This window comes from Schistosoma mansoni, chromosome 4 (genome assembly GCF_000237925.1).
Source record: "Schistosoma mansoni strain Puerto Rico chromosome 4, complete genome".
NCBI lineage: Eukaryota > Metazoa > Platyhelminthes > Trematoda > Strigeidida > Schistosomatidae > Schistosoma > Schistosoma mansoni.
Genome location: NC_031498.1, coordinates 8,736,072 through 8,756,170, shown reverse-complemented (window position 1 = coordinate 8,756,170; position 20,099 = coordinate 8,736,072). Strand labels below are relative to the sequence as shown.

The window sequence follows — 20,099 nt, the reverse complement described above, 5'->3', positions numbered from 1 at the left end:
TCTTGTGTTGCATAATAAATTATCAGTCTCTATATGAAAAAAATATAAGCAAGCAAGGGAATCTGCACAAAAGTTAATTAAATGATTACGTAAGTAGTTTGTAGAATGTAATCATTTGTAATTTTACCTAATTTTTTATCATAGTGGTAGTAATATTTAGCAAGGAGGTTGAATTCAAAACTCATACACTTTTAAGGAAAATATGAGTCTGTGTTAATCTGTGAAATGATGATTTTCATCTTGTTAGTTAATATCAGTTAGACTATAACATAAACATAGTGAACTAGTTTTTATTGTCCTCACTACCAAGTATCTAAACCTCATAAGAAACATAATTTTGTATTATACTTATTTATTGTCTGGTTACCTTGGAAAAGAAGTGATGAAAATCATACTTAAGGTGATGGTTTGGTAACCTGTTTAAAATGTCCATTAATACAATTGATTTCAAATGAAGTTTATGAAATTAGACGTAAAAATACAACACAAAGTGAAACTATGGAATAAAAGAATCAGGAATATTTGAAAATAGCCTATTAAATCTGTTTTTTTTAATTTTTAAAACTCATAAAACTTCCTACTCTTGATTTTACAATATTCAGACTATCTGCAATTATTTGAATAGTTAAAACTGATATAAACTTATTACATCACAGTTGATATGGTCTTATAAATTTAAATTATATTATTTTTAAGACTTACCTTGGTTATCAAAAACCCTGAGGGAATTTATAAGTTTTCAAATTCTAACCTAATTCATTCAATATTCTAGTTACCTAGGGTTTCTGAATAACTTTTGATGTACGAATAAACTAGATTGTTACCAGATGTTAATGAATACTTACAAGTATGTATCATATAAATACAGGGTGTTAATCTGGATTTTATTGAGCGTACGTGGATAGTTACTAAAAACACACACATGACATCCTTAAGAAACAAAGGACTTATTCTAAATTATTTCTTATGACCACTTAATTTGGGACAATACAAATAATGTTAAGTAACTCACTTTAACGACCATAAGTTAACTCTAGACAGATAAACATATAAATAGACCGTAAACTACACTCAAAACTAAGTTAAAACACAAATAAATATCACGTTAGGAACTTCTGTGTATCCTTTGCATTTCATTCTGATTTACATGATAAACCACTACATACTGTACCCTAGCGTAATGCAACATCTATGATCCTGGTAGGAAGTTTTTGATTATACCCATCCACAATCTTTTGCTTACCTTCCTTTTACATTATTAGTGTTTAATAAAAATAAAACACTATCAATTAACCGAACCTTTTAGCTTTGCTCAAACTGTAGATTTCAAATATTTAGGTTAAACCAATCAGCTGAAGGATTTTTACCCGCATTTCTATTTCTCAGATCTAATTAAAATTATGGTCGTCCTACTATATAAAATTCTGTTATTTGAGATCTACTTCGATGATAAACTCCATATTTTTAATGTACAACCTGAACATTATTATCCTTTCCACAATCAAATCATATATCAGAGCTCATGGTAATCTAAAGTTCGACAAAATTCTACCTATACAAACATAAACAAACAGATTTAGTATTTTCTAGTAAGTCTTACCCTGTGAATATAGACCAGTCCATTCAGCGTATGTTCACATCTCGTGTTGACAATTATCTCAACTAATAACCTGAATATTTGTTCAAGCATGAATCATTAACCCACAGCTGAATAGAAATAGTTAAATAACGTATTTGTCATTTCCAACTTGCTCGATTACATTCTCATAAGAAAACAAGAACACAAGTGAATACAAGCTACAAAAAAACTTCCACATCCATAGATAAAGTAACTTTTCTACTCATGTTTTAAACTAAGGTTAGCAAGTCCTGTTGGTTTTGCTTTTTATCATATATATATATATATATATATATATATATATATATATATCAACTGTGGTTAAAGTGTCATTTATTAAATTTCGTAAATTTCTGTTTACATACATAAACTTAGTTTTATTATATTGTTAATGATAGGGTGAAATTAGGTCACGAACTTGTTTGCTTCAAATTTATTTATTTGTTTGCTCACTCCGTTTTCCTTCTTTCCATCAGCTTATTATATTGTTACTTGAAAAAAAGTAATTTATCCCCTATTTATAACTATTATTTGGTGAATAAAGGCAAATTGAAGAGTATTCAGAACATAGGGTTTGTATTTATTATAAGAAATTAATAAAGATAGCTATCTTATCAGTATCACCATTAAAAAGAGTCAGTTTATAATAAACATAACCACTTATTTGTAAAACAGGAATGCATAGCAATCACTGGACAATACCAAGCACAATTCACTCTAGTCTCCATTATCGGTTTAACTTGATTAATTTAGAGAGATATCATTCTCAATAGAACAGATTATAGAATGTTTCTTCATAATTATGTTTACTTTCACAGGATATTATCGAATAGATAAGCTCCGAAAACACGCTTCTTATAATGTTCAAGTGCATATAATAATGGTGAGATTTAATAAGTCCTCACCTTGAGTAAAACTCTTCTGTTTAAGAAATAATTTAAATTACTTTATCTCACAAGGCCTTGTTTTAGGAATCCAGTGGAATATACGATAGTTGTTAAGCGAAAATTCTAAAATAATAAAACTCAAACAAATAATATGGTTATTCTCTTTTTTCACATAATTGCATAAGAAAACATATCGATATCTCCCTTTTATCAAGTAGATCCTTATTTAACTGAAAATAGTTCAAATTATCTTTTTTAAGGTTTAGCTTCATTATTTACTAGGAAAACTTTATCGTGCTTTTGAGTACATCACTTTCATCAAATCTGTTAAACTATTTTTGCTGGTAGCATTTGTTCAAAGTACTGTGCAAGTTTGGGACTGATTACTTGACTGGACGTTTTAAATCAAAAATTTACATATCAAGCTACTTTAGATGCTTTAAAAACTTAGAGACATCTTTCTACGTTATTTTTCATCACTACTAATAAACACATTTCTTATCTTGGTGAACTCTCGAGAATTCTCCATAGATCTTTATTACTTTTCATAATGGGCTTTAAACAACCAACCAGTCGTTTAATTTTGCTGCAATCAAAAACTTTATTGATTTATATAGCTTATTAGTGAGTGATGCATCAATGACTTGACTAGTTGGGAAATTCTATTGATGGAGTAACCCAAAGATTCTAGGGATTTTCTTTTAATGACCTTATCTAATTTAACAAGGAATTTTTACCCTTCAGTGGTTTCCTAAGAAACATCTATTCCTGGGGTAATATATAATTAACTATAACCATTATATGACAACCTATAATTATGATATGAAGATACCCGATTTCAAATGTAGACATGAAACTGAAACATGAAGACAAGTTTTATGACATCTCAATAGTGATAACTAATTGCAAATGCGGATAAATTTTATTTCTTCATATTAGAAGAGTAAATTACATACTATCAATTTACCTCACATACATAATGAACTGATGAATGAAACAATGGACATTACTAGTGATCGTGAAACACCAAGTCTAGTTTCATTTAATTAGTTCTCGTGACATACTTTGATAAAGGAAGGACAATAACAGATCTGGAGATAAAGTGAATTCATTTAATTTCATGTGCTTTCTCTCTCCCCCTCCCTCTCTCTCTCTCTCTCTATATATATATATATATATATATATATATATACTTAACGATAAATAAACCAAATGTTTCACACAAATATCAGCACAATTTATTACGAAACAGAATAAACGACAGTGAGATCATGACGTAATTGAGCATAAGATTTCAGACGACAAAATAAGTATGATATAAAAATGAACAAGTTTTAATTAATTTATTTACCTATGTGTTTGTTGTTTACCTGTTGAACGTACTCCAAATGACTTAGCTATGTCACTATTGTATAGTGTTTTATTTTCATTGTAACTGCATAGTAACACTATGTAGCTATAGTGACTAACAATCTCCATAACTTGTGCTTGTTTTAAATGTAGGGATATAGAATATTCAAAGTTAGCATGATACAAAGCTTTACAAAGGGAATTGTGTGATTTTAAAAAGAATGCCCATCAAATTATTCACTGTAAATGAATGTTTCTCTAACCTTATGTATATGTACAAACTATAATACAATCTAATTGTAATATCCAAGTTTTGGTTATGGCTTAATTATTTTTCTACTATACATTCGTTTTGTATTTTTCTAGTTCTTATGAATGAAAGCTATAAGATTTAATTGAGCAGTTCATTTGGAGAAGAGGCAAATTGTAAATGCTTGATTAGGTTGCTGCTTAAAGGTTTATATGGGAAAATAATTATTACACGTCCTACATCTATGATAGAATATATTTTAATCAAAATAAATTCATCAAGAAGAAAGTTTATGTCAGGATATCAACATTTATGCATAATGATTTTAAGATACTTTGTATAAACAATGAATCAAGAAGCTACACTTTTTGAAGATTGATTATTATGGGTACTTTGATTCCGAAAATACTAACAACCTTTTTCTTCTGTGAAGAACTTTTAGAATGAAATATATCATTATTGATATTTCCATATAATTAATATAAAAACATGTCTGATATAGTATACCAGCTGTTTGCACAATATAGTATATCCATAGTCTGTCGGATTTCTTAGGAATAATAGAATACTATCTCTGTGCCGAAATGAGATCATCTAGAAAACTACTAAAAAACCAGATAACATTAGACTTCTTCCTGTTATAGTCGAGGTGCCTAATAATACTTCTAGCAATCTAATTTAAGAGCTCCAGGTTTTGTAGTCGGCGTTTTACCTTTGTTAGGATGATGCTGACAGCGTTAGTTGATAAAATATAGTATGATACATTTTTTAGACTAGATACAGTGGTTATAATCATACATGTAATACACCATGCCATAGATCTAGTACCAAGACAAATTGATTTTATGCTGATATCTTACTTGAAGTTGCACTTTATGAACTGACTTTAGTCAGACAATCATTGAAAGTCAGGAAACAATCAGCAGCTGTTTCTCCCTATTTTGCGATCCCTCAGCCTACGATTGAAAAAAAACTAGAATGGGAATAGAATAATGCTTCGTTGATATATTTTACATAATTTGCAACCGTGTGCTCAAGTGAATGTAAACATAAGAGCAACTGAAACAGAATAACTCGAAATACTTTTTTTTTCGAGAATTCTCATCAGTCACCAACGTTCTTAATCGAAACAATAAAATGTACTGATTAGGTTAAAAGGCACTACAATATTACATAGTCGAAGCTGGTTACTGCAACTAATTAAAACATCAAGATGGTGAAAAAGATGAGATGAGAATTAATCCAAACGGAAACAACACTTATAATAACTAGACTGGAAAAGTAAATAGCAGATCACGTAGTGAAAAAAGGTGGTATTCGTTACTGAATGAAGTAGTGAATAAGCAAGTTAATTAACCAAGTAAGAAAGCTAATCACAGATCCCAATTCCCATGATAGCGATGAATTGGCACCTTTTTGATCCTTAATGCACAAATCGGGGTATGTGTCATTTTGAGGGCAAGTACACAAACTGAATGATAAAACCCAATTGTCTTCTCTTTTGAGTTACTCTATGGTGTTATCTTTTTGTCTGCTGTCAATTAATTATTCTATCAAGGATTGTAGCCATGGCTGAGTAAGTTTTGAAATGTACTCAGAAATTTAACTTTCACTTAGGTATCCAAGCGCTTATAATTTTATACATAAAATATTTTTAGTTTTTAATTATTTTACGATAAAGTATGTTAACATTGACTATTCTTAATACTAGAGTGTAATTTACATATATATGGTTTCCATGGTAGTCCTACTAAATTTACCAGATGAATTATAAGTGAAATTTTTTCATAAAAATTGTTTCCGTTATTTATCTACCGATGAATAATTCCCCTTACTATTTTTATAATAATATTACTGACATGTTAAATAAATTTTTCTTTAATCTTGAAATACAAATAGATTTGTAAAAGCATAATGCTCATAAGTGAATTACCATGACACTTTTATCAGATTTATTGAAAAATTAATTAATTCAAAACTCTTATAAGATTATTTTAAGAACTCATTAGATTTAATTGTTACTTTAACAACTGATATATATATATATATATAGGTTGAGATACCTTTAACGAAAAAAAATAGGAAAACTCCATTCTTTTTCTAATGGCTGTTATAATATTTGATAGTTTGAGATATCGGCGAAGTTTAAAAATTCAATATAAGTTTGTGTACTGGACCGAGTATTAGACTTTTGTGCGTTTCAGGTCTAATGTGACTATTCATTTACATAAACAGAAGCAGAGAAAATGGATTCCTAGTTTGTAACTTATTGATTGAAAGTAGTGTTTTAGTTGTTAACTCAACGCTTATCATTCATGGTAGTTTGTTGCATATGTTTTCACTACATGATAACAATTGCTATCATACTAAATATTTGACAGTCTATATTTTCGAAAGTATCTATGTAATTTTATTAATGGTTACCGTCCATTTTACGACTGCATACCAATGACCGGTGCTATTCGGTTTATGAATTAAAAACTATGTGGCAATGACAATGAATATGATGGTTGTTCACCTTAATACTGTAAGCTAGTCAGTACAATAACTGTTTATGCTAAGAGATTTATAAAGATCAACCATCATCAGATCATGATATTAACAAGGAAAACTAACGTTTTTTTACAAAAATCTACTGATAATCATTATGCCTTTACGCTATTAAGTTAGATGGCGTCAAACCTACAAACAAAATAAAAAAGACTATAAGCTGTCGTTTAAGTATAATTCCTAGTCGACTCGCAAGCGCCTCAGTAATGTCACCTATTTAGACCTACTTGAGTGAGACAGACCCTAGTTTCCAGAAAACTTTCTTCGATATAATCCAAAAGACGTTGATAAAGATATTTGCTCAACGAGGTTTAATACGTCTTTTAGTTTAGGTTTAAAAATCCATTTAAAAAGCTACTCTAACACAAAACATGGTTTATCTTCCTTTTTGAAGGACTGAATTCATACACTTAGAATATGTACTCGAATTCTAAAATGTATGCTGGAGTAATTCATCGTAAGAAAACAGAACCTATTTATCAACACAGTCACTATTATTGCATGTATTGGTCTGTATGCATCTGTTTAGATGAATACAGAGAGAAGTGTAACGTAGTTTCCTAATAGGATGCTGATACACATGTCCAGTAACCAAAAGGTACTGTAGTTTTTGGTTCAATCCCCTATTGGTTTCGGATGTTTACTGTCGATATATTGCAGACTACGTTAAGACAGCTTACCAGTGTTGCAACTGTTCAAATCCGAAGTCATTTTAGCAATTCCAATTTCCGGATAAATAGCATTAGAAATAAAACAAAAGTTATGAACATTTTTTAAAATAATATTATAACTAAACAAAACGGACTTGACTCAGTGTAAAGAAAAAGAAAAAGACGTTAGATGAGAATTTATCATCTATCGAAAATAGATGAAAAAAGCTTTGCATGAATATACTGATTTTATTTGTTTTGTTTACCTTAATCAGTAGTCAAATTTCAAATAGGTTTAATTGAAAGGTACATGACATTAATACAATTAGAAAACTTAGCGCATAAACACAATTTACATTATCATAACACTGATGATTAATAAATATAACTAAATTGCTAGATTATATATACATTTCTTCCTAACAAATAGTTTTAATCACCAATCTATTAGGGTTTAGTTTAGTCAACAATCTGTAACGAATAAAACATTTCCAATCAAAATTTAAAGTCTAAATTCAGGCATTTCACGATATTACGCAATTGTCGTCCATTTTGCTGGGTAACTCTCTCTCTCTCATACTGAAAATTTTAAAAGTTAAAGTTGACTACTGTTGATCTGGTATAACTGTAATGAATGAAAATTCAGTTAGGAGAGATCAACTTATTACTGGTTGTAAAATTATACGGCATCTTTGTAAATTATAAAAACCATACATTTAATTTAGACCACCATGGAAAACCTGGAAGCACTGAACGGCCGTTTCGTCCTATTGTGGGACTCCTCAGCATTTTTCCATAAATGAAGTCTCATCCCTTAAAAATCATGTTATGTATCAAAAAAAAAAAAACAAAAGAAATTATTTCTATAACTATCACCAACTCTCTTTCATAACTTCATGTATTAGTCACAAATTACAAGTATGATTTGTTCACAATCATGTTTGTCCGTTTGTTTGTTTGTTTGTTTGTTTTTTGATTATACATTCTAATTATTTTTTGAAAATGAAATTAATTCAATGTCTATAGTTCTCATCATGTCACCGTTTCTATTTCTTGTAAAAGCGAAAAAAAGTTTTTTTAATAAACAATTCAGTAGGTTTTTCTCATTTGTCTACTCTCTTTTTTCTCTCTCTTTATAAACAATATGTAGTTAGTACCTTCGTTTTTGTCAACTAAGTATATTTTTTCTTGTAAATATTTAATTTTTAATTTAAATGCAAATTTTCACATTTATATTGTATATTTATGGTTGATTGGTTAGTTTACCTTGACTCATATGTTTTATTTCATGTTTAGTTCTCTTTAATAGTTTTCTCCATTGTCATCTGTTTGTGTTTCCACCATTTTTTTAAAAAATAATACCTTTTATAACCAGTAGACGGTGTATAAGACTGATCAAAAGTTTTGTGTGTATGTGTATGGAATTTTGTAAATGCATGTAAAATTATTGTTTCTACTATTTAGTTAAATTGTATACTATTGAATATAAATAAAGGTTAAATGGCATATTACGGAAAGCTATTCATTCAGACATCATAAGAATGTATGTATTTAGAAGTTTCAGTTTAGGCAAATTTTAAAATGTTTCAATAGCTTTAGCATGTTAACTCTCCATAAACAAATACAAGTGATCCTTATTTCTGTATTTAAAATAACTAATTTTTTTAAGGAAAGAAGGGTATCCACAGATTACTGGGATATCAATTATATATGGTATAATTTACCTCACAAACTAATAATATCAAGCAAACTAGATAAAACAAACAATAACGATCCTACTATAGTTCGATTTTTACGAGTATCCTATAGTCTAACTGTATAAAACTTTTAGATTGATTAATCTGTGTATTGCTTGCTTCGATCACCACCGAATCAGTGGATACGACCATGACTTGTTTCAATATTCAAAGAAATATATTAGTGTCACTTAGATATGTTTGATACTTGGTTTTTAACTATATCATATTCACTGATTACACAAATGAATACTTGTCAAGTTGATAGTAGAATAATGTTTTTGCTTCTCATTCTAAGTCAAAGAAAATTAACATTGTCAAGGTGTACTCAGTTTGTCTAGACTAAAAATGTTTACTATCGAGATTTTATTGAAATTACTAGTTAATTTGAGTTAGGCAACCAATGAGAACGTTCAAGTACTGGGTGACCGTTTCTTCCTAACACGAAACTTCTCGATCTCACGTGCAAACGCCTAACCTCTAGACTACCGGACCGAGACCTAACTATGTACAAATCTAACTTTAACCAATCCACAATATTGCTTTCCATCCTTCATTTTCTTCGGTGAGTAAGTTCTTCATAACCGACACACTCCACTAGTTACGGCTTCTCACTAGAATTTTGGAAATTTCCTTTCAAAGTGAGGAAGGTACCCACCGAAGAAAATGGAGGGTGGCCAGATAAAGACTTAATTATGCTACATATTTCTAACCTATTTACTGTAACATAAGTTAAAGAACATTCTCAATGATCATGTAAGCTAAAAATTCAATTATTGATAACCATTAGAAAATTTTCCTAGCAGTTGTAGCCTGATCATAAAAAATCTATCACAAATGCTTGTCTGTCATTTATATTATCTGTAAAACAGTTATAAACACTGATCTGAATATATGATTTTTTCATTACCAGCAACAAAAGCTTTACTATTTAACCAGACCAACTGAATACATCCACTTACTGTTAAGTTAGTTTGTTTATTACAGCATAATGCAAATTGCATTAAGTATACTTACACAACTAATAATAAATTAAATTTTAGCTGTGCGTTCAAATTCTGCAATCATATTTTATTTGAGATCAAAATAGCATGTACCATTTACCCTCAAAAGTACCGATTGCTTTTGAGTTGCTGAATTCATGGTCAATGAAAAGCTAAACCTTTAATTATTTAAAACTTTCTTCTAGTGCCTGAAATTTAGCCATCAATCAGTGGAATGGTATATAATGTTTGAACATAAACTCTAGTTTCTTAAACCTTATAATGTTCATAATATTTTGGTGTAACTATGAAACGATTATATATGATAGACTGAAATATTGCAATACGTACATTATGTATACCAATATTTGTTAAAGAGTAGCTTGCATTAATAAACATACTTAGTTGATATATTTACTCGGCTGATGGAATAGTTTGATAATATTGTTTTGTCAAAATGTGAGTGATTTTAGTTAGCGATTTAATGCAATAAGCACCATAGAGAATTCATAAACATGAAAGAAACCCTGATTAAGTGCTGTCTGATATTTAAGATGTTATTCTGTATTAGAAAACAATGTCTTTAAACTATCTTACTCACTTAATTAGTTTCTGAACTCTTAAGTTCACTATTCACTAACTTGTTAACGTGAATAGCCATATTTTCTGTCAGAAAGAGTGATAGAAACTTTGAAACTGTACAGTTATAAGCAAAACAAGCCATAAGAGTTGTACATAAATATGTTCTGAACGAAATATCCAGCAAACAATAGTCAACTTCTTTCTTTCAAGTATATTGAATTTTATCAGTTGCTCCTACAAAATTAAATAAAACACCTCTTTTTACATAAATCTTGCAGGAAACCTCAATACATAGAGAAAACTTCTATCTCAACACGTTTGAAGTTTTTGCGTATTATCTCTTAAAACATTCTATGTAATGAAAATGAAAATAAAAATTTCACACATGTTTTTTTGTCTGATGTCTTTATGGTTTTTCTTTGAATATAAACGCTTTAATGTTACGAAATTCACCAATACATAATGCTGAAAACCTTAAAGTTGAGACAAAATGAAGCTAGTATTCACTTCAATCTAATCAAATAGAAAAGTCTGAAAGTTTAGTTCCATTTCAAATTGACTCAATTATTTGTTTAAGTTAGTGATTTTAACAGACTACTTGAGATATTAAAAAATTCAATCCATTCATTTTCACTTACCATATATATCCAACCTATACGTTTTACATCTTAAATCAGGTATTACAGATATGTGTAATATTCTGGAATCGTTCATTTTTTAAGATGCATTTCGTTACGCAGTGAAATCAATTGAAGAACTACTGAAAAGCAGTTACTGAATGTTCGTTTCACCATACTCTGGGATACTAATGAAATCAAGCTCCTCCTGGAGTGAAACGTAGAACACCCATGCCTCGAGAAAAATGGCCTTACCCTAGGGATACTTTGTTGAGATATTATGGTTAACGCTTTTAAGTTCCATCAGTTCACGATACAATACAATGTTTACCCAATGTCACTGATGATAACATCTTTATTATCCACTTGACTAAGCTCCACCGGTTAGTCCATAACAACAGCTAGTTTTTAATTAACCACCCAACTTACTCAAGTTTACCAGAACCAGTGGATTTTTATGTTAATCCAACAACTATACTACTGTTCATTTGATAAAACCATAAAAAATAATAAACTAGGAAAAATAGTTAAATGTATTCTAATTCTTAATTATTAGAAAAAAATTTTTTTATTATTCCCGCTAATAGATGCAATAATTTTGTTTATGTACTTAATATAGGATCCATCAGAGAAGTTATAACAACAAAACAATACACCCAGTACTCAGTGATAACATCGAGATGTTTGTAACAATTATTCAGTAAACTAGCTTGGACAATGGACTACAATTATCGACAAAAGTCTCACCAAAACCTATTTCTTCTGTTTTTCGTCATTTTGCAAAGTATATTCCAAACAATTTCAAGTTTGAATTCCAACGAACTATGCTTAAACAAAACATGCAGTGGTTGCATTGCTGGATCGTTATCTTGTCAAGAAGGTGGACTTACACACTTACCAGATCGCCTCAGTTCTGACATTCAGTCCATGATATTGATGGGTCATAAGTTTAATAATCCAACGCTAACTAGCGATAACTTTTCCACATATATTCAACAAAATGTTAAGCTACAACGTCTTACTCTGCGTAATTGTGGTATCCAATCAATTCAGTCACGTACATTCCAATCATTGAAAAGTTTGCAACAATTAGATTTATCTCAAAATCGAATCAAAACAATCTTAAAAGGTACTTTCGAAGGCTTGCACTTGGATTTTTTACGTCTAGACGAAAATTTCGGTTTAAGTATTGAAGAAGGTGCTTTTCAAGATACTTCTATTGTTTCGTTATCTATGAACCAATGTGGTCTTAAAACATTGAGTTACAATGTTCTTTTACCATTGATAAATAGTAAACAACTCAAAAATTTACATATATCTGGCAATCAGTTAATAACTCTAGAAAGTCGTCTAGAACCTATTTTCCTTCATTTGCAAAGTTTATCCCTGGAACAAAATCCTTTTAATTGCGATTGCAAATTAAGTTGGCTTGTATCCCTATTGAACAAACGACAAGTACAACGGCGTACACGAGGTTTGTCGATGTTTAGTGGGGATATCGATGAAGTTGAAACAAATTTATTACATAGATCAAATAGTTTAATGGAAATGAATCAACATAATACACCACTGGATGGTGATTTATTAAAACCATTATGTCATAATCCAAGACGATTAATCGGACGAAGTATTGAATCATTAACTGTATCAGATTTTTACTGTGGTACACCAAAACTTCAAATTATTGAAGTTGACTTAGGTCAATTAACAACTTTTTACCAAAATCAAAATAACAACAAAAAATTAACATCGGGAAAGTTTGAACAAGAAAATGATAATTCTCTAATTATAACTGTCAGATGTCATGTGAAAGGTTCACCAGAACTTCAAATGGACTGGTATCGTCCAATTAACCATGACAACAGCAGTAATCGTGATCAACTAACAAATATTCAGTCATACTCATTTACACGAACTCAACATCATCCAAATCAACAACAACTTATTCGTATTCCAAATTCAAAAATACTCAGGTCTGGTGGAATCGAATTAAAGTTAAGTCGAAAAATAAACTTAAAAGATGATAATTCATTGAAGCAATTTGATAATCAGTCTGAAATATCAACAACTGAGAAATTGATCTGTTTTGCCACTGATTCTAACGGAAATACAAGTGCTGAAATAGTTTTTCATTGGCCAACTATTGAAAGTTTACGAATGATATCAGATAATTTTGTTAATTTACAGACTAAAGTTCAAAATCATCACAGATTATCTAGTGATATTAATGAGAATATTATAAACACAGATAAAACAAGAATAACCAATGATCGTTCTACAGGTAACTATGAAATTACACCTGGTTGGTATACAGTTTTACAAGATGATCCAGAAAATATGTTGTTTCAGGTAACTAGTGTTATATGTCTTTAAAATCTTTTTAATCAGTGATGTGATACATTTTTTTAATCAATATGAAATTTCAGTTCTGAAAACGGGTATCCTTCTTTGCAAGAGTTGAACCAATGCTCTCTAGTTACATTTAACAGTTTTCAAACCTACGTGATGATACAGATTATTCTTAAGGCTAAAATTTACAGATCCTAACACTAGTCACACATTCATTCGGTAAAGATTTTTCTTAACGATGCCTATATACACACATATACAAATTTTAAAAAATCACTTGATAATCCTTGCCTAAAGGAATAACAGTAAGAAACATTATAAATATATATGTATACGATAGTTAAATTGACTTTATGAATGTTAGATTTCTTTCAATTAATACTTTATCAAAAAACAATAAATTTTTATAGAATTAAATGGCTTAATAGAATAATAAATTTACATCATACATGTCTAATATTGAGTCAATATTTCTCAGTCAGAAAACCATGATAAACTTGGAAAGCCTCCTATTTTGTAACTCTTGAGTAAGGAATACCGACAAACTTGAACAGGATCCCAGTTTAATGGTATCTTGTAGTAAAAAAAAACGCACATCCTTTAACATGATTAGTACACTGAAGTTTTTTTATCTGTACTGAAGTATTTAATACTTAGAAAAAGCTAATTAATCCCACTCACGCAAATCAACATTTTATTAACGGTTGTGACATCTCTTTAAGCACGAAAAGTCAGTAGTTGATCGCCAAACAATGAACATTGATTAATCTCACCAATGGATATCCTGTTTCATTCCTGAGTTCATCATGGTGAGCTCATCTCAAGTGGCTCATTCTAATTCTGTTGTCTCTAACCACCATTTCACGCATCTGATTATTTCCTGATATTCTTTCCTACTAAACCATTTATAGCAAACTCAGGTTTATCATGTATCAGTACCATTTTTGCTAGTTGGTCCCTCAGCTTTTCGAATTAAACCACGATCACACTTCCAGTTTACAACAATATTGTAAGTAGTTTGTTTACAGATAAACTGCGAAAGTTTTCTTTCCAAGCAGATTTCTTGTTTTACTCGTGAAAAGATGTGTGCTTGTAAAACTTAAAGATTACTGATGTACTTTTAAAAGTGTACACTTATTATATAGTTTCTGTTATTTGTTCATTTGCGTTTCTCCGCTTGGGTTTAAATCCCATCTCTGTCGCCAATTTATGTCCTAATACCGACCATTACTCAACAAGAACGAGAAGAGTGATGATTTACACCTGACGGCAGGCCCATTACTAATTAGCTCCGAACAAAGAAGAAGAATACAAGACCAACGATGACCAGTCCAAGATCGTCATTATATTTCAGACATTCATCGATATATATACAAGACCTAATCTCATCACACAGTAAAATAAAAGGAACAATTATACATTATCAACCCAAAAGGTGGATGTGAGTAGAAGAGACTGTAAATAATAAAACTAGCGTAAGATTAAGAATAGTTAATCATAAAACAACAGTTAATGGGCTAATTGAAATCTTATGATAAGAAGAATATATATAATAATAATCTAGTTGCTTAGTAATTATACGATAAGACTATGTGTTTAATAATAGTCCATAAATAAGTCCTACAAGTCACCATTCATTTGGTCTTTGTTCGGACATAGTACTTACGGCAACTTCTTTCACAACCATTCAAACTCACAACAAATTCTCTTTTTAAAGTAAAAAAAAACAGACTAATCTCCTAGGGCTATTTATTTTATAATATAGGTACTTTAACGAAATTAATACCTTATTAGTATTAATGAGATTGGTTAAATATCCATGTATGATAGATATAATAAGTGACTTCATAGTACGACTTATATTCGTTGATTATAGTAAAGATTCTGTGTTTTAGATTTCAAATGATGATGTTAAATAGTTTGAATAATTCTGGTTGTTATAATGATTGTCACTGGACTGACCAACATACTTAGTAAAATTATCTTAGATTGATTAAAAATTTATATAAAGGGTTATAATTTAACCAAATGGATGATTCGTCTCAGTATATGGGGTTTGTGGAGTATGTTTGATTTTCAAAGTTTACATAGCCCACCGAACATAGTCGAACAACCATCGAAAACCAACAAACATTGGACAACCTTTTTGACCCAATAAATGACTATTCAGTATTGCACGAACAAGACCTTATCCAAGATTGAACCCAAGTCTTCAAATGTCTCTGCAAGCACTTAAGCATTAGACAACTGAACTATCATCCAATAGTGTACTCGTCTAAATTTCATCGATTCGTCATATTGTGCAACTATCTTTCATTGAATGAAGCAGATAACCATCTCATACCTAGAATAGTCTAACTTCTCTATCCATGACATTTTGTTTGGATTCCTGGAATTTCCTGTCGAATTTTTTCAGTAGTGAGTACATAGTTCTTATCAGTATAAAGGTTTGTTGATCGTCGATATTTTACTACTCAATAAGTCATAGGTTGCTTAGGTTACAGCATCATATTTACTATTTATTCTGTTTGTTCAGCACAATCCATTTGTTATTATCCTTTCAATTTAATCGATCACAACAATACGATATACTAGTAATATATATACTATTTTCCAACTTCAATATCAGTAAAAATCCTATTGTTTAATAGATATATTTAATCACTAACGTATTTGCCAATCGATTACGTTTGATTATTTGTCGATAAATAAGTCCTTTTTTTTATATCAAACTAACAATTACAAGGCAAAGTTACTATTAGACAAATCGAAATTAATACAAATATATTTATTGTAATTACAAATAATATGAGTTATATGAATAAAATTTTTACTTATTAAAATTTACCATTACAGAAACAATTCTCTGTACTTGAAATGATTGGTGCAGTTGTTGGAACATTTACTGTGACATTAACACTTTTTATATTTGGATGTTGTTTGTTACGAATTCATAAACGTAGTCGGTATAAAGTTCGTTCAAAAATTTTATTACATCATACTACTTCAGAAAATTCTTATCGAACTTTTTCACCAGCATCAGAAAATTTAAAATCACCTCCACATTCATCTACTAGTAATCACTTATTGAGTAATCCATCCAATAATAATAAAGATAGTGGTATTAATCCTAGTAATAATAACAATAATGTATCATATTCTCTCAATCCTGTACCGAATACACTGGTCAATTCTTATACAGCAAACAATTTTATTACTGGGAATGGAACACTTGTAAATGAATTCAATGGAATGAAACATTTACCATATGTGACACCAACATATGAACCAATTAATAGTACCGGTGATTTTCAAACATCTACAGGATATTCAGATTCACAAACTTATGATTTACCACGAATTCTTCCAACACACTCACCACCAACTATTCCTTTACCGCCATTACCAAATGGATTTATTAATAATGCTAGTAATACTAACGTAATTACCCGGTTAAATGAAATGGAACATAACAGTACTAATACTATCAATACAGATAACAACAGTAATAATAATAATAATAGTAATAATAATCATGTACCACTTCTGATGACAACTTTACCTTACATAAAAACAGCACAGTCAATAAATGATGATATAAATCGATGTGTAGATACTTCAATACTATCCCCATTCCTTATGAATGATACACAAACTTTATCAGCAGCTATGTCAACTGCTGCAGCTGCAGCAACATTAAATTTACACATGAAACATCAACAACAATATTTCAATTCAAATCATAATCGTAATCCAATTCTTCAGCATAATCAACATTTTACACAAAATAACACTAATGATAAGATGATAGTACAAAATCAATTAATCGATTTAATTACTCGTCAAAATCTTTTCAATCAACAATTACACGATATACAACATTAACTAGTAAAGATTGGATATGTTCAATTTATAAACATTTTATTGTATATATATACAAGACAGCATACATATCTATTTATTTATTGCATATAATATTAGTAAAACTAATCAACAGATATGATTTCAGGTGTTAAAAACTTTATAAATATACATTCATATTTGCCTCAAATATAGTACTTGTATCAAACTACTTTAAATAATTTGTACTAGTTATCCTTTTTCTTTTACTCAAGATTATTTCTGTTCATGTTTATGACAACTATAATTAGAATCATTCACAGTACATGGATTTATATGGAGCTTAAATAATTAATTAAAAATGGATATATATTATTTTCTCCATATAGCTCAGTGAAATGATATGCATGTTTCATATTAGTTAGTCGAAGCCTAATGAGACATTATAGATTGTTTGACCACGCCCTATGTAAACTGCGGTTATGACCAGATCATGTTTTCATAATTGGTAACACAGCGATATGAAAGATAAATAAGTTTTAAGATTGCAAAACAAAAACCGAAAACCATATGACTTGGTTTCAGCGGCTACCCAAATCTGATTCGGAATATACAACAAATCAAAGCATATAACTCTTTTATAGTTGTGTATTCTAATGTCATGTTCGAAAATTAAAATCGGAATATATAGTACAGAAAACAAACTGTTTGTTTTAATTCATTAAGTTTTCAGAATTTCCGATTTGAAAAAAATTTATCAGGTTGCACAACTTTCTCATTCAGTAATTTTAACCACTTTGAATTATCTTATCCCTATCAGTTTTCTTTGATTTTTAAGTGGTTTAATTGAAAGTTTGACTACACATCTCATTTGTCAAATACTTTTCAATTTGATAAAACTGTAATATCAGTCTACTTACAAAGAAAAGTATAGCAATTAAATTTGTATTGCATTTTCAACCTTTCAATCGTTTCTGGATACAGTTTATTCTCAAACTTATATGTAAATAGACTCAGACATCTGAAATCATATAAACTTCACTTATTTTTCCCTATATACCACAGTTTCATTTTGTTTTACATCTCTATTCCTTTTTTGTTTGCCTTCTCGAACAGGATGATTGAATGTTATTTAATTACAAAAATATATTTGAAACTCATAAGTATGATTTTTTTCTCTTTGGTGGTATTTTATCTTGAAGTTTATTTTCTAAATACTAATGGTATAAATACGTACATATCTTGGTAAATTAAGCAGGAACAATTATGTGAATGTGATATGTGTTTGAATTTATCAACTTTTATTGTCACTACCAAGGTCACTTTTTTTGCTTTATCTGAAGCATAAAGTACGTTATAATTGATTTCAAACGCTCAACAGATTATTTCCCCTCCTCTTATTCACTGTTCACGGACACTAACTGGTAGGCTGAGGTTACATTATTGGCCGTTTGGCTAATTATTAAGTGCTCTTCACTGTCCGATCACCTCGATACAGCTCTTACGCCGATCGCTTTAACCCAGTTGTGATTATGAAACACTATTGACCCAATGATAACACACGACCTAAGACGAATCAGCAAACTAAATAACAGTGAGGTAATAATTTGGTAACAATTAATTAATTAAACGAACAGCAAGTGGACTGTTTCCTGCTTCTTGTTGGTTAGCCAACAGACTTGGTTGACCACAGACTATTAGTGACGCCGCCCGACGAAAACGATCACTCAAAACTATCATTAGTAATATGTAGGGGATTATAACATAGTGTACATACATGCTTGTGTACAACAGATCATTGCCTTGTGCATCACCATACCTGATTGAGTACAGAATCATTCTAATTCACGTTGTGCTCCCTCATATTTAATATCCTTGCTAGGTTAGGAAGTTGCTTGACTCTCAGTCTTCTTGCCGGTTATCGTCTGAACACTTCAGTTAAGAAAATATTTGGACGTTTCTGGAAAGTCATTCTCAATCTTCATACAAAAAGTCCTTACAAGACCATGCTCATTGATGTTTATACTACTCCAAACGGTCAGACACTTGAATCCGGCTTGCGAGCTATAGGTGCAAAGTTTCCACCTTGGAAGTTCCTCCTTAAGCTCTCCCACTTGTCTTGAACCTGAAGAGTGGTTATACATTACTTGGATCATCTCCTCCAAGAGATATCTGCTAATTATTTCGTTTATCTCTATCTCTTGACGATGCAGTCAGGCTTAGAGTTACATCCGGGCGAGCTTTCGTCGTTTCCGAGTAAAAGTGATTTATTCGGTATTAAAAACTCCAAGTCTGTAACATCGTTTATCACTCAAGACTCTTTCGGCTTCAGTCAGAAACTTCTCTAGCGTTTCGTCTGTTAAACACTACTTCTTAGTTATAGCACTTAGCACATCTATGCTTCCAGCATTCTCGTTAGCTATCCAACGCCTCTCAGCAGCTTACACCAACTGGAATAGTAAACGAACATCGGTTGTAGTGCAGAATTTCTCATAGTAGCCTGAAACAGGTGCTCAATGGCCTTCAATTTTAGGTTACTTTCACTGTGGTGTGTGCTACTTATATCTACATAAGTAGTAATTAACGCTAGTCGAGAACAGAATGTCTGACAGCAGAAGGTCGAGGAAATCGAGAAGGAAAGAACGGGAACAGAAAGCGATAGGTATGAAAATGAAGGAACAGTGAAG

At 30.3% G+C, this 20,099-nt stretch overlaps 1 protein-coding gene across 1 annotated transcript; it reads left to right on the top strand.

Annotated features, from left to right (window-relative positions):
• Positions 1–11,939: 11,939 nt before the first annotated feature.
• On the top strand, positions 11,940–17,457 carry Smp_008710 (hypothetical protein; the record flags this gene model as incomplete). The annotated part of the gene is made up of 4 exons (XM_018796729.1): positions 11,940–13,572; positions 16,429–16,663; positions 16,775–17,002; positions 17,150–17,457. Exons 1-4 carry the CDS (start codon positions 11,941–11,943, stop codon positions 17,455–17,457), a joined length of 2,403 nt encoding a protein of 800 aa, XP_018651842.1. The 5' UTR covers position 11,940.
• Positions 17,458–20,099: the final 2,642 nt, after the last annotated feature.